Below are 12,919 nucleotides of genomic sequence, written 5' to 3'. Positions count from 1 at the left end.
CCGCAACGACCATGAGAAAGGTCAACAAGAAAGTTAAAAATAAAATTGCCAAATTGAAAAAAAGGAAGAATGTTTAAAGAAAAATTAAAGGTTAAGTAAAATTAGAAATCAATTTGTCACTTTACATTAAGTGTAAATGTGACATATATATATATTAAATACTTACAGATTTGGAGGTGAAAAGGCTAAGTCAGTGCATAGTTTGTAACTCTACGCATTATCGACAATAATTTAATGCTTCCTAATATGGAAGTGAATGAGGGATAAGATTCTAAAAATAACTACTCCTTTGCAATTAGGTATAATTATAATTCAATGTTTTCATCCTTGAAGTCCCATAATAGAATTTCTACACCTATTCTTTACCAAAGACATTTTATGAAAACGAAAGAGTTTTAATGGTTTTATTAATACAAAAGTATTCATAATTTTTGTATTACATATATACACACACGCATATACAGTATACTCTCGATATCGCAAACTTTGATATCTCTAAAACCCTTTTATGTCAAAAAAAATATTTTTTCCCTTAGCATTGCATATCCACCTAGTATTAATTTGAATTCCTATATCGAATACTTTTCAAAGTAAAAAACTTTTTTTCTCGGAAAAATCATCACATACCACCACTCAACATTACTGCGTCTCAAGAGAAAATGCTGCCCACTTATTAAAATGTTTTATGAAATGTTACGAGAACAATGAGCAATTTCAAAAACGATGTTGACAGGCCACGATGGTAGAGTTTTTTTTTTAAAGAACTCTATCAATGTAAGTTTATCGTAATTTAATTATTTTATATTTAATGCATAATTATTTTTGTGTTGCTTTTTAATAGAAAAAAATTTAAAGTTGTTTTTTTTCATCATTACTGCATTTAGACTTATAGTCAACTATTATACAAATATGTTTATTAATACTTATATTCTGATGTTTCACAACTGTAAGTTTTGGAATTACTTTTTTACTTTTTAGAACATATTTGGTTCAGAACTTGTTCTTGAAAACTCATTTTCTTGACTATTTTAGCTTCCCAACTTTGAGATATCGAGAGTATACTATATATATATTGTTGTTTTCTGTCTGTAGATTTATTTTTGATGTTATGATTTGTTGAGATTTCTTCTTTATTTTTAGGTGGGATACAGCTGGACAAGAAAAGTTTAAATGCATTGCATCATCATATTACAGAGGAGCAAGAGGTTCTCATTACATACATTTTTACTAACCCTTTTTTAAAAACAAAATATTATTTTTATAAATTACTAGTTTTTATGTCTTTTTTTTTCTTTGAACATTTTCATGTAATGTATATTTTCCATAAAGCACTAACATTCGCAGTAAGCACTACAGAATTAATGTTAAAAATAAAATTATAAAAACTTACACATTATCAGATTGATGTTTAAGCATGAACTATATCTATAACTGATATCCAATTGATGAGCATTACCAATTTAGAGAATTCCAACAAAAGTTTGATTAAAATAATTAAAACCAATATGTTTGTATCTAACAAATTGGTTTTTAATTTCATCTACCGTGATTTCTCTCCATACTGATTCCACAAAATTTGATGTTTTGTTTGGAGTTCTTTTTCCAAACTCTAATAATTTATGGCTTTGATTGTGTTCTTTTTTATCGTTCATTACTTGATCAAAGTTCTAAATACATATGGGTGATTCTCACGAAACATGACAATTCGAACCAAAAAATTTCTTCAAATTTGAAATCTTCAAAATAATCTAAAAAATTTTTTGTATACTTCTTTAGCTACACTTATTAATATCTTATAGACCGCAGTGTAGTTTATTGATATTTGCTCAAGAAAAAAAAATAAAATAGAAATTCACCAAATCTTGAGTGCCAGGAAAATGACATATTACCTTAGAAGTTTAAAAAACAGTCATTTTAAGTTAATAGTAATGTTAGATGGACAATAAATTGCTTAAATTAATTCTTTTTATCCACTGTAGAAAGAAAGAAAAAATTTGTTGGTTTCTGATATCTACAGAATAAAATTGTGTATAATAATCAATCATTAAATAAATAAATAACTTTGATTACATCCAAACATATTTCAATCATACATAAACTTGGTATTAGGTTAATATTTGCTTTCCCTCTTTACAGTATTAGCAGTTATAAAGAATTTCTGTCAACACTTCAATGTCCCGGCATTCATAAGCCAGGATAATGACAAATTCGCTATTTTATAGCATATAACTTTACTTTAATTTAATATTTTGACCGAAGACATTTATACTCTGCAGAAAACAACAGTATTTCTTAAAATAACTCAGATAAAACTATGTAGTTTTTGTTATTAATGATTTCAAGAAGTCAGGAAAATGACAGCATAAAAATCTACTCTCCTTGAAAAAATTTTTGAAATAGATTTTGAGCCAGAAAATTGGTTCTTTATTCATGCAATAAGACATATTCAGATAGGAGGGTATCTAATCAATCTATTAACATAAGATATTGATTCCTGGTGCTATCGATTTTGGTTATAAATCACTAAATAAAAGTAGCCAGGAAAATGATAGATTTTCATGGGACAAACAAATTATTGACAGAAAAAATTATTTTAAACGAAGTTTTAGTAAACAATACCCTCTGCGTATATTCCAGAAATGCTTATATAGGATAAGATAAGAAAAATTAGATTTTGAAAAATGCATGGGAAGTTTTAAAGCTAGTTATTATTAGAAATATTGTTTGGGACATGCCAGGAAAATGACATTTTGATATTCAATTAAATTTTTTAAGAATACAAAGCATTCAATGCTAGTGCAAAGTCATTTTAAAATGCTAACAGCAATGCTATTTATTAATTTTTTTTAAAAAAAAGTTCTTTTAGTATTATAGTATTAGATTTTGGTAATCGTAGTATTAGATTAGATCGTAGATTTAGATTATTAGATATAGTATTAGATTTTGGAGTAAATCAGACTTCATTGTGGAAATATATTGCATATCGTATTTGATTAATGTTACTTCAACTCTAACAGGGGTCTATACAGGCCAAATTTACTACCGTTTAGCGCTAGTTTCACAAAATACTTTTTCTTAAAATTTTACTTTTTGTATCGCGTAAGAAACGATAAATCCATATTTTTGTGTTGATTTTTTATTATAATTTTTAATTTTCACAAATTATGTCTAAATTTTCACAAAATAGGTACCTCTCAGAAAAACCTAGACAGACCTCTGTCTAAGATATTATGACATATGGTGTGATGTAACTAATACCAAGATTATTAAACCTTGATTCACTAGTATGTAAGACATGCTAACTCCATTCTATCTTGGGGTACCTTTTGATAGATGAAGGCTGACATAGTGGATATTTATATCCCTCACATGATATGTAAGATTTGATCGTAGATAATGTCACTTTTTTTATGCAAATAAACATCTCAGCACACTTTGACCAATCAAGAGGCCAGTTAACTTATGTTTAGACACTCAAGTGATTCCCATCAAGACTTTCCCGTGATAAAAATTGCTTTTGGTGGTTAGTGTTTATCAGAATGCCAAGTCTACCGGTTTACCCTCGCATTATTTGAAGGCCATGAAGAAGTCAGTAATGAAGCCATTCAAATTACATAGCCTGAATTTTTAAAATTAACTATTACGAGATCATAGGAAAGAGTAATATATGCTAATTCTAAATCATGACCAAAAAGACGTGTTGTGATGCAGTAACCGATAATTCTACCCCTGCTATGGGTTCACCCAAATCGGAGCACAAAAAAAAACAGGAATGTAAACAAAATTTAGGAATTTGTCTGATAACATTCTTGATTGGTGTTGGTCAATGGAACATTACAAAGTCTTTCGCCAAGGTTCTAAAGAACATTCCAGAAAATGTCTACTGTGACGACTTTAGGGTCTTGAAATCTTACTTCAAGCCATGTATTTATCTAGGAGAAACATATTTTAGGTCCATTACTTGTTTTTATTTTAAATTTTTATTTTTCTGTTTGCCTAAATTCGTTTACATTTATTCACCCAAATTCATTTACATCATATACCTTTGTCAATTCAGTAAAATAAGAATATTCTGTGTATTTAATAAATGTTCCAGGCTGCAAAATCTGCTTTTATAAGAAATTTTCCAATTAAGACAAAATTACACTTTACAAGTGAATTAGGGTCTTGAAATCTTACTTCAAGCCATGTATTTATCTAGGAGAAACATATTTTAGGTCCATTACTTGTTTTTATTTTAAATTTTTATTTTTCTGTTTGCCTAAATTCGTTTACATTTATTCACCCAAATTCATTTACATCATATACCTTTGTCAATTCAGTAAAATAAGAATATTCTGTGTATTTAATAAATGTTCCAGGCTGCAAAATCTGCTTTTATAAGAAATTTTCCAATTAAGACAAAATTACACTTTACAAGTGAATTTGCCTTGTCAGAGTTTGCTGTATTTATTTATTATTCTAAAATCATGCCTTACAATATTTTTTTTTCTTATTTGGATGTATTTATTGCAGTTGTGATCTTAGTATTTGGTTTCTGTGTCCTCTCATCGTTATATAACATACCCAAGTGGCTTGATGAAGCTTTAAAATGCACTAGCAAACCATTGCTGTTTTTAGTTGGTACCAAGAAAGATGCAGTTGTAAGTCTTATTTTATTCTTATCATGGTGTTTCTCAATTTAATTAATATTTTATTAATTTTTCTATTGAATTTTTAAATTGTAATCATGTTATTTATTAAACAGAAACAAGAAGTTTCTGAGTGCTTGATAATTTAAATTAACTTTTGTGGTTAGAGAAATTAAAGAATAAAGAGTTAAAAATAGATTTTCATGTTCAATTAAGTCATGGCATGACTTAGTGAATAATGCATTTGTATTGAATTTTTAAAAAATTGGCCGTTGTATTAATTGTTAGGAAAAGAATAAAATTTTTATATTTGCTTTTTATAAAATGTAATAAAAACTAAATAATTAGTTTAATTTAATGAAAATTGGATTAAGAATGATTAAAAAAAATTTAATTTAGGAAATTAAAGAAATCTTTAAATGCTAGGAAATATGTAATGCCTATATAGGCATCACAACTCCTGAAACATTATTTTTCAGTTCTATAATCATGGAAGGATTTTATATAATTAACTGCATTAATACTAATAATAATGACTCATGTTTAAAAAAAAATTTATTCTAGTAAATTAATCTCAAAATTTTAGTGATAAATAGTATTTATTATAGGATTTCTGTATTACAATATAAAAATATTGTTTTCTTTATGTTGATTTAGTTCTTTTAGGTAATTTATTTAAATTGCTTTTGAATAATTTGAATGGATGCATAGCAGCATTTTCGAACATTAAGAAACATTGACAGAATTTAATTATGTATTTATTTTGTCTTAGTTACTCTGCCACTTGGTTTAAGGTTATGTATGTGCATGCTTAACTTTTAAAATCACATTATTTAAGAGGTTTTTTTCAGAGCTCTTTTGCCAAAGAAAATAAATAAAACCACAGTTTAAGTGCCTTACACTGGAGGCAAAGCTATAATTCTATATTTTCTGTCTCCATCTATGTTTGGTTGCCCCATAGCCACAAGGTGACTAATTTGCAAAACTGTCTGGAGTCAGCATTCTGCTATGAATGTTTAGTTATTTAGGGTTAATAAGTATGTAATTGTTATGAATATTTTATACTGTTCTAAATATTAATTTATTTCACTTGTTTCTTAAAATTTTTCATGATTTTAGATATGAACCTGGTAATGTTTGCCATATTTTGACTGCATATATAATTAAAAGTGTAACTTTCAATTTCTGAAAAAGTGTCCACATAATTTATAAAGTGGCTATAAAAATAACATTTACAAAAAAAACCTTTATATTATGCGACAATGAGCTTTTGTGAAACAGCTTTAAGATCTCAAATGCAAAAGCAAAGCAAAAAGTTGCTCAAGTAGCACTTTTAAGCTTAATGTACATTACATTTGGCTTTATTAAAAATTAATCAATAACAATAACAGCAATTCAATCAATAACAATAACAGCAATTCAATCAATACAATAACAATCAATAACAATTTGGCTTTATTAAAAATTAATCATTAATCAATAACAATTTTGTTTCAATGATCCATTAAACCACTAAAAGAGTAAGAAGAACAATAAAAAATTTCAGTTTTGTATCAGAATTAAAATTGTGTTACAATTTATATTTTACAGTTATAACCATTGTACAAAAATTATTTAAAAAACAAAACTTCTTTTATAAGCATTTTCAGGTTTTATATTTTAATGTTTTACTTTTAAATAACGAAATGTCTCTTTTAGCTACGAAATTTGATTTAGGTTAAAATTTGATACTTAGGATTTCTTGATACCTGATTTTTTTTTTCAGGCGAATTCTGCTTATAAATTGACAGAAAATGAGGCTATTGAAGTAGCAAACACAATTAATGCTGAATATTGGCCAGTATCTTCAAAAACAGGTTTGTATTCTTCAGTTTTTTTTGTTTTTTTTTTGCATTTCTTTTATTTTAATGTAATTCGTAACTTTTTTTTTGCTTATTTAGTTTATGAATACTATTCTATTTATTTTTATTGTAACTTTATTGTAATTTTCAGCATTTTTAAGTGATGTTAAAAACAAAACAAACTTAAAAAATTGAAAACAGTCTAATATATATATACAGTAAAACTTGTGTAAGTTGACCACTTGTGGTGCATTGTTTTAGTGGTCAACTTAGACAAGTGGTTAACTTATAGAGGGGGTGGGTCATTGTTTACTTTTTCGTATCCTTTATCATGTTGCTATATATTTAATTTTTTTTTTTTACTTGATTCAGAAAATATGCAAATGAATATCTTAAGTGTTTAAACCTAAATGAACTTCAATTTGATACATATAATTCTAATATTTAACTAATTTTTTAAAAAAAAATTATTTCGTTAGTTATGCATGTAAAGTCTTTAATAAATATAATTTCTTAAAATATCAGAACACAAAAACATGTAATTTGAAAACTTTAACAAAATAAAATTATTTGAACACTTTAAAATTTATTTACTACACTTAAAGATCAGACCATAAATAAAGGATCAAAGCCTATTTCAGAGCATTCATTTATTCAAATGCTCACTTCACAAAGTGAATATTTGTAATAGTAATGAAAATTAAATCTATGAACATAGAGGAATTTACCATTGTGTAATTATCATTTAATTTTCTTAAAAATGGAATATGAATAAAAAGGCAATGTTTTTAAGGGATGGTGGCTATTTTTACAGAGAGGGAAAAGAGGGTGTATTTATAGGGATCAAGGGTTAAAAAGGGCTTCTAAAATAGCTTAAGGAAAACTCAACATACACATATTTACATACTAATATAAATATATATCACATAACACCACCTAAAAAGTACATCCACCACCCTCCAAAATATTCCCTGTCCATCTATAAACAAACATTGAAGAAAAACTTATCTTTAAAAACTCATTCAATTTTTAATATTGTCCATTACAATGTGTATTTTATTACAAATCGCAAAAGGGTTTAATTTAAAGACATATTTAATTAAAAACTCAGAACAATATTAATAATCAATATTTCACATAAAACTGAAAATTAAATACAAGATCTTAATAAATTTAACTCAGTCAAATTTGTCAACCTTTTGTTTAATTGTCTAAATTATCTTGTATTTTAAAGATTTGTTTTCCTCATATTTGACAAAATAATTCACTAATATAAAAATTAAATTGTTTACTTTAATATTTTTTGAAAAAATGATTTTTTTTTTAAATTTCATTAAAATATCAACTGATTTTAAAATTTAGTTAAAATAAGCATTTATTTCAAATAAAATTGTTACGTAGTTATTTTTTTTACAAAAACTTAGAAAAGAAATTTCCAATTTTAGTTTAGTCATTTAATATAAATATTAAATTTATAGAATTAATAGAAATGAACACAGTTAAGGAATTTTAAACTCATCCCCTATATATAAATTTCTTCTATTTTATACAGTTATTGCCATTGTCTTAGAAAAAAATGATTTTTTCTTGAAAAGTGCTCAATTTTCACGTAAATCACTTAACATAAAGTCTACTATGTGAAACTGCACAATACCTTTTTACATTGCTTTTTATTGTGACAATTAAGCTCCTCTGCTAGGTATTTATAGTTTTTTTAAATATTTTTCTTGGAATTGATATTTTTTAGTGTTCATTTTTTGAAATTAAAAATGTTATGTTATTGCCAGAAACTTTTAATTGCTGCAATTTTTGTAGTCTTTATCAAATTTTCTTACTTATCTTCCTTCTCAGTGACGATACATATTATTTAAAAAACTATTTTAAGTTTGAAATTTTTTTTTTGTGTATAAAAATAAATAATTATAATAAAGTTTGCATAAAACACTGAAAAGTTAAAAATTTTATACCTTATTATTTTGAACTTTTTTTAAAAAATTTTTCATGCAACAAATTTGTCCTAAAAATTTTTAAGCAGAGGAACTTTTTTTAGAGGAAAGCCTCAGAAAAAAAGTTTAGCTTTTAGCCACATTCAATCACCTAATTATTCTTCAGTTTAATGAGAACAATCACAAATTTATCTATAAAATGAAAAAAATAGAAAATTAGAGCTAGGTTTATGTGTCATGTAAACTAAAAATGTAAAATAATGTTATTAGTTTTACCTATGCTATTTTCTCTTTGCTTAATCAAATGAAAGTATACTGCAAAATAAAAATCTGCAATACCTTTTCTGGTAGAACATAGATTTTAAAAATACTTGATTATTCTAAAATTCTCAATAATTCCCATTAAACTTTGTTCAGCAGTTTAAGCTTCTAAAAATGTTTTGAAAAACCTAATTTTATAATTGATTTTCTGAAAAATCTATTTTCTCCTACAGAATTTAAAAGAATAAGTTTTATTTGGGTAACGAAATAGCAGGGTCTAATACTAATTCTTATTATCGGCATTGCAACAGATTTGTGTCTTAAACTATTTGTACAAATATTTTAAAAGCAAAATACGCAAATACAAAATTGAAAAAGTCATTATAATGATATATTATATAGCTATTATAAAATTATAAAGTTTCTAAAAAACCTCAAAATTGAGACTTTTTGTCTTCTATATTTTTATATATTTCTTTCTATTCTTCTCAACAAAATCCTTCTTAAATTAAATCAATTTCTTATTTAATAACAAATCCTTTTAGTTAGTTTACTTTGACTTATATAGTGACTTATTCATATGAATTTTGTTTATTAATATGAATTTGAAACAAATGAGATTTTTTTTAAAAAAATCTCTTCTGACTCGTGTCTATATATATAGGAAATATATTGTATTACAGAGTTCTCCCTATGAATAAAAAAGGGTTGGGCACTTCCTCTTTGAAAATGGCTTTTTGAGTTTTGAAAGGAACTCACATCAAAAATTAAAATTGGTAATATTATGTAATAAGTGAATTTTATCCACGACAATTTTTAAATTACCTCATACTATCATAAATTGTCTCATACTATCTTATAAGTATATTTCAAAAGTAATTCTCTCTCATTATCAAAATCTGAGAAGAGATTGTTGTTAATAAAAATAATTAAAGGCATGCTAACAAACAAACTCTGTGCATATTTTTTTTTCAATTAAAAGTAAACTAACAAAAAATGATTAATTGATAAACAGCTTGAGAGCGTTTTTTAATAATTTTAACTAAAAATTATAAGAAAATAAACTTTAAAATGTGCATTTTTTGAAAAAAATATATTTAGAAATTAGTTTTAAAATTATTTAAAAAAATTTATTTATATGCTCTTCCCCGACCTCCCCCTAAAAAGATACTTCTATTATAGAATGTTCACCAGTTGAGAATAGTCCAAACAAAGTAAATGTTTGTAAAAGTAATCTGAATTTAACCTATAAACACATAATTTTACCAATGTGTAATTGTTATTTAAACAATTAATTATTTTTTTCAAAATGGAATCTGAATAAAAAAAATATATTTTTAAAAGAGAGTGTCTTATTTTTATAAAAATGGCAAAGAGAGTACATTTATTGGGGTCAAAGGGCAAGCTGAAAGGGTTGCCCTTCTTAAAAGGGTTAAGGGGACACTGGTATTAAAATATACTGTTAATGAATTTCGTATAACAAAATAACTAAATGTTGCATTTTTTAGAATGTTTTTCAATGCCCTTGAAAAATTATAATTATTGGAGGTAAGATTTTGTTTTTTCCGATCAATAATATAAAAAATTTTGTTTAGTGTGTCTTAAAGAGAATTTTCAAGCTCTTCCAACACTTATGTATCTTTGAATTATTAGTTATGTTCTATCATTAATATTGTTAAAAGTTTCATTGTTGTATTAATTTTAAAAGAAAAGTTTTAAATTACCTTTTTTCAAACTTGTGAAGTTTCTAATAGTGGTCTAACAGCTGAACCTTGATTTTTTCGTTCTATTTATCCTTTTACTGTTATTTCCAAAGAGTGTAATGTAAACAATTGAAAACCGTTTTTCCAAGTTTATAGCTTCTTGGTAAAGCTCAACATTATTTAATAATTTCGACAAAATTTTTTTAAATCCATGTTGACGTTCATTTGATCCTTTTACTGTTACATTATTTGGGCAAATTAGTTAGTGGTTTTCCCTACCATTATCGCATTATCATTACTTTAAATTAGAAGTCATTCAAATATTATGTAAGCATAGTTTTGGCAATTTCGAACACCTCCCTTATCAGCAAAATTAAACAAATTTCAAACCTTTTTCCATGTGTCAGGATATTATATCACCCTCTGGTTTTTACTTTCTTTTCAGTACTAATTTAATTTAAGGATAAAATTCTGATAAAAGATATTAACTTTATGTTAAACAACTATTATATACAACTAATAAAAGCTAATATAAAAACACTCCCTTTTCTTTTGCCATTTTTTTTTACTATAAAAATAGTTCAAGGTCAGTTAAATGGGAGTCTGTTTTAAATTTGGAAAAAGACCCTTATCCTTTTCTACCCCTCTCCTGTGATTGGATATCAAAATAAAAGTAGGGTGTGGGAAAACCAACAGGGATAAGGAAATCTTCAATGAAACCATGTCTAATATTAGTCTTGTTTTAACCATGCATAGCATGCACTATTTTTAATATGTGCAACTTTTTATTTTATTTGCTTATGTGTGAAAAGGGAAGTTTTATTCCTATTTGAAAATCTGGTAATTTCTGATGTATTTAATTTTTATACTCATAATTATGAAATGGTAAAAAAATTTGCAATGTAGTTTTCAAAAAGCTCCAATGAGTAATTTCTTAAAGGTGAAAGGGGAGTTCATAATTTTTCCCTCTGACTTTTTCTTGTTGGATTATTTTTCACTTTGATATTTGGAAAGCCAGAATTTTTTGCAGACAATTTTTGTTTCTGTACATGGCTTTAGTTACCATTCGGTATGCAATTTTTTTCAAAGTTTAAATATAATCATTGCATTAACGTCATTTAACTTTTTTTTATCATTTTATGAATTTGGATTTAATATAAAAATTGAATATTAAGCGATTTTTCCTTTTCTTTGGGAATTAAGGTGGGAAATAAGTGGAATTAAAAATAAATTTTTAATTTTACAGAATTTTTATTAATGTTTTTGTCATGATTAGCATTTTCTCGGTTTCTGTAAATATATAAAATATTGACAGTGAAACTGCAAAATACATCTAATTGAAATTATTCATTCAGTTAAGTTGGGAGTTATTGCTTTGAGTTTAATTCACTTATAATTGAGACTGTTCATTCATAAATCTTTTATCTTCATAATTTCTTATATTCATAATTGATTGCTCAATTTGTATGTAGTTTATAAGTTACTCCAATTTTCTTAAGTATTTTTAATTGACAAAAAATTGCATCATATTATAACTTCCGAATTCTTATTTTTTTATGTATATATATTTTGCTTTAATTGTAAGTGGCACTATTTTATATTTGATTGATAATTCATATTCACTTATTTTCAAGATAGGATAAAAGTATAAAGCAAATAATTCAAAAATAATTTTACAACTATGGCCACAAAAATGCCTAATGTAAAAAGCATGTTAATAACATGTAAAAAAACATGTTAAGTAGCATAATTGTGCATTTTTTACAAAGAAATGCCCCAAGGGTAAAATATTACCATTTAAGGTTTCAGTTCATTTACCTTTAAATTAAGAAAAACTTTGTAACTCGCCTGCAGTTGTGGTGCAGCATTTAGACTTTCCATTTTCTGTTGAGAGGCTCGGGTTTCGATAGAATATTTATTATCTTTAACTTTCTTTTCTAAAAATGAACTATTTAACATGTTTTATTCAATTTATAAATTATTTTGAAAACAAAAAATATCAGTACCTATTTAATTTTATCTTATTAAAATGTATGGATTAATTAAAAAATGTGTAATTTAAGTTAAAATTTTGTTGTTATTTTTTTTAAATTACAAAATTAAGTTGAGAAATTTTGTAATTTAAAATTTGCATTAAAATGTTATAATTAGTTAAAAATTAATTCAAACATTTTGATTAAAAAATAAGAAAACTAAAACATTTATAAATTTTTGTCTTAAAAATTTAATTTTTTAAAGGAATTTATTTTGATTAAAAAAATTATAATTTATAAATTGAATAAAACTTATTAAATGGTTATTAGCCTTTTTAGATAAAGAATTTTGAATTGAACTCCTGACCTCACAGGTAGAAGGTGAACAGCCTAGCTGTTACACCACGAAAGAAAAAAAAATTCAACTAACCCAATATTAGCTTAGTTTTAAAATAAACTAAAATACGCATTTGAAAATAATGAAGTTATATTTCTTGAAACTAATAAGAAATCAATTATAAATGATTAAATAAAAATAAATAAAAAAACTTATCTTAAGAAAAA

General features: G+C 25.2%; 1 protein-coding gene across 2 annotated transcripts in view; it reads left to right on the top strand.

Moving 5' to 3' along the window:
* Nucleotides 1–12,919, top strand: part of LOC147816742 (ras-related protein Rab-34-like) — a 41,258-nt gene that overhangs the window by 8,250 nt on the left and 20,089 nt on the right. The window contains exons 5-8 of one of the 2 annotated variants that reach the window (XM_087150647.1): nt 1,141–1,205; nt 4,516–4,643; nt 5,483–5,668; nt 6,397–6,487. In XM_087150647.1, coding sequence (XP_087006773.1) covers nt 1,141–1,205; nt 4,516–4,643; nt 5,483–5,509 — 220 coding nt within the window. In that variant the 3' untranslated portion in view covers nt 5,510–5,668; nt 6,397–6,487. The remainder of the gene's footprint in view (nt 1–1,140; nt 1,206–4,515; nt 4,644–5,482; nt 5,669–6,396; nt 6,488–12,919) is intronic. The other variant, XM_087150642.1, reaches the window with a different exon arrangement.

Source organism: Parasteatoda tepidariorum, chromosome 1 (genome assembly GCF_982258835.1).
Source record: "Parasteatoda tepidariorum strain Cologne lab strain chromosome 1, Ptep-v5.0, whole genome shotgun sequence".
NCBI classification, from domain to species: domain Eukaryota; kingdom Metazoa; phylum Arthropoda; class Arachnida; order Araneae; family Theridiidae; genus Parasteatoda; species Parasteatoda tepidariorum.
This window is presented reverse-complemented; position numbering and strand designations above follow the sequence as displayed.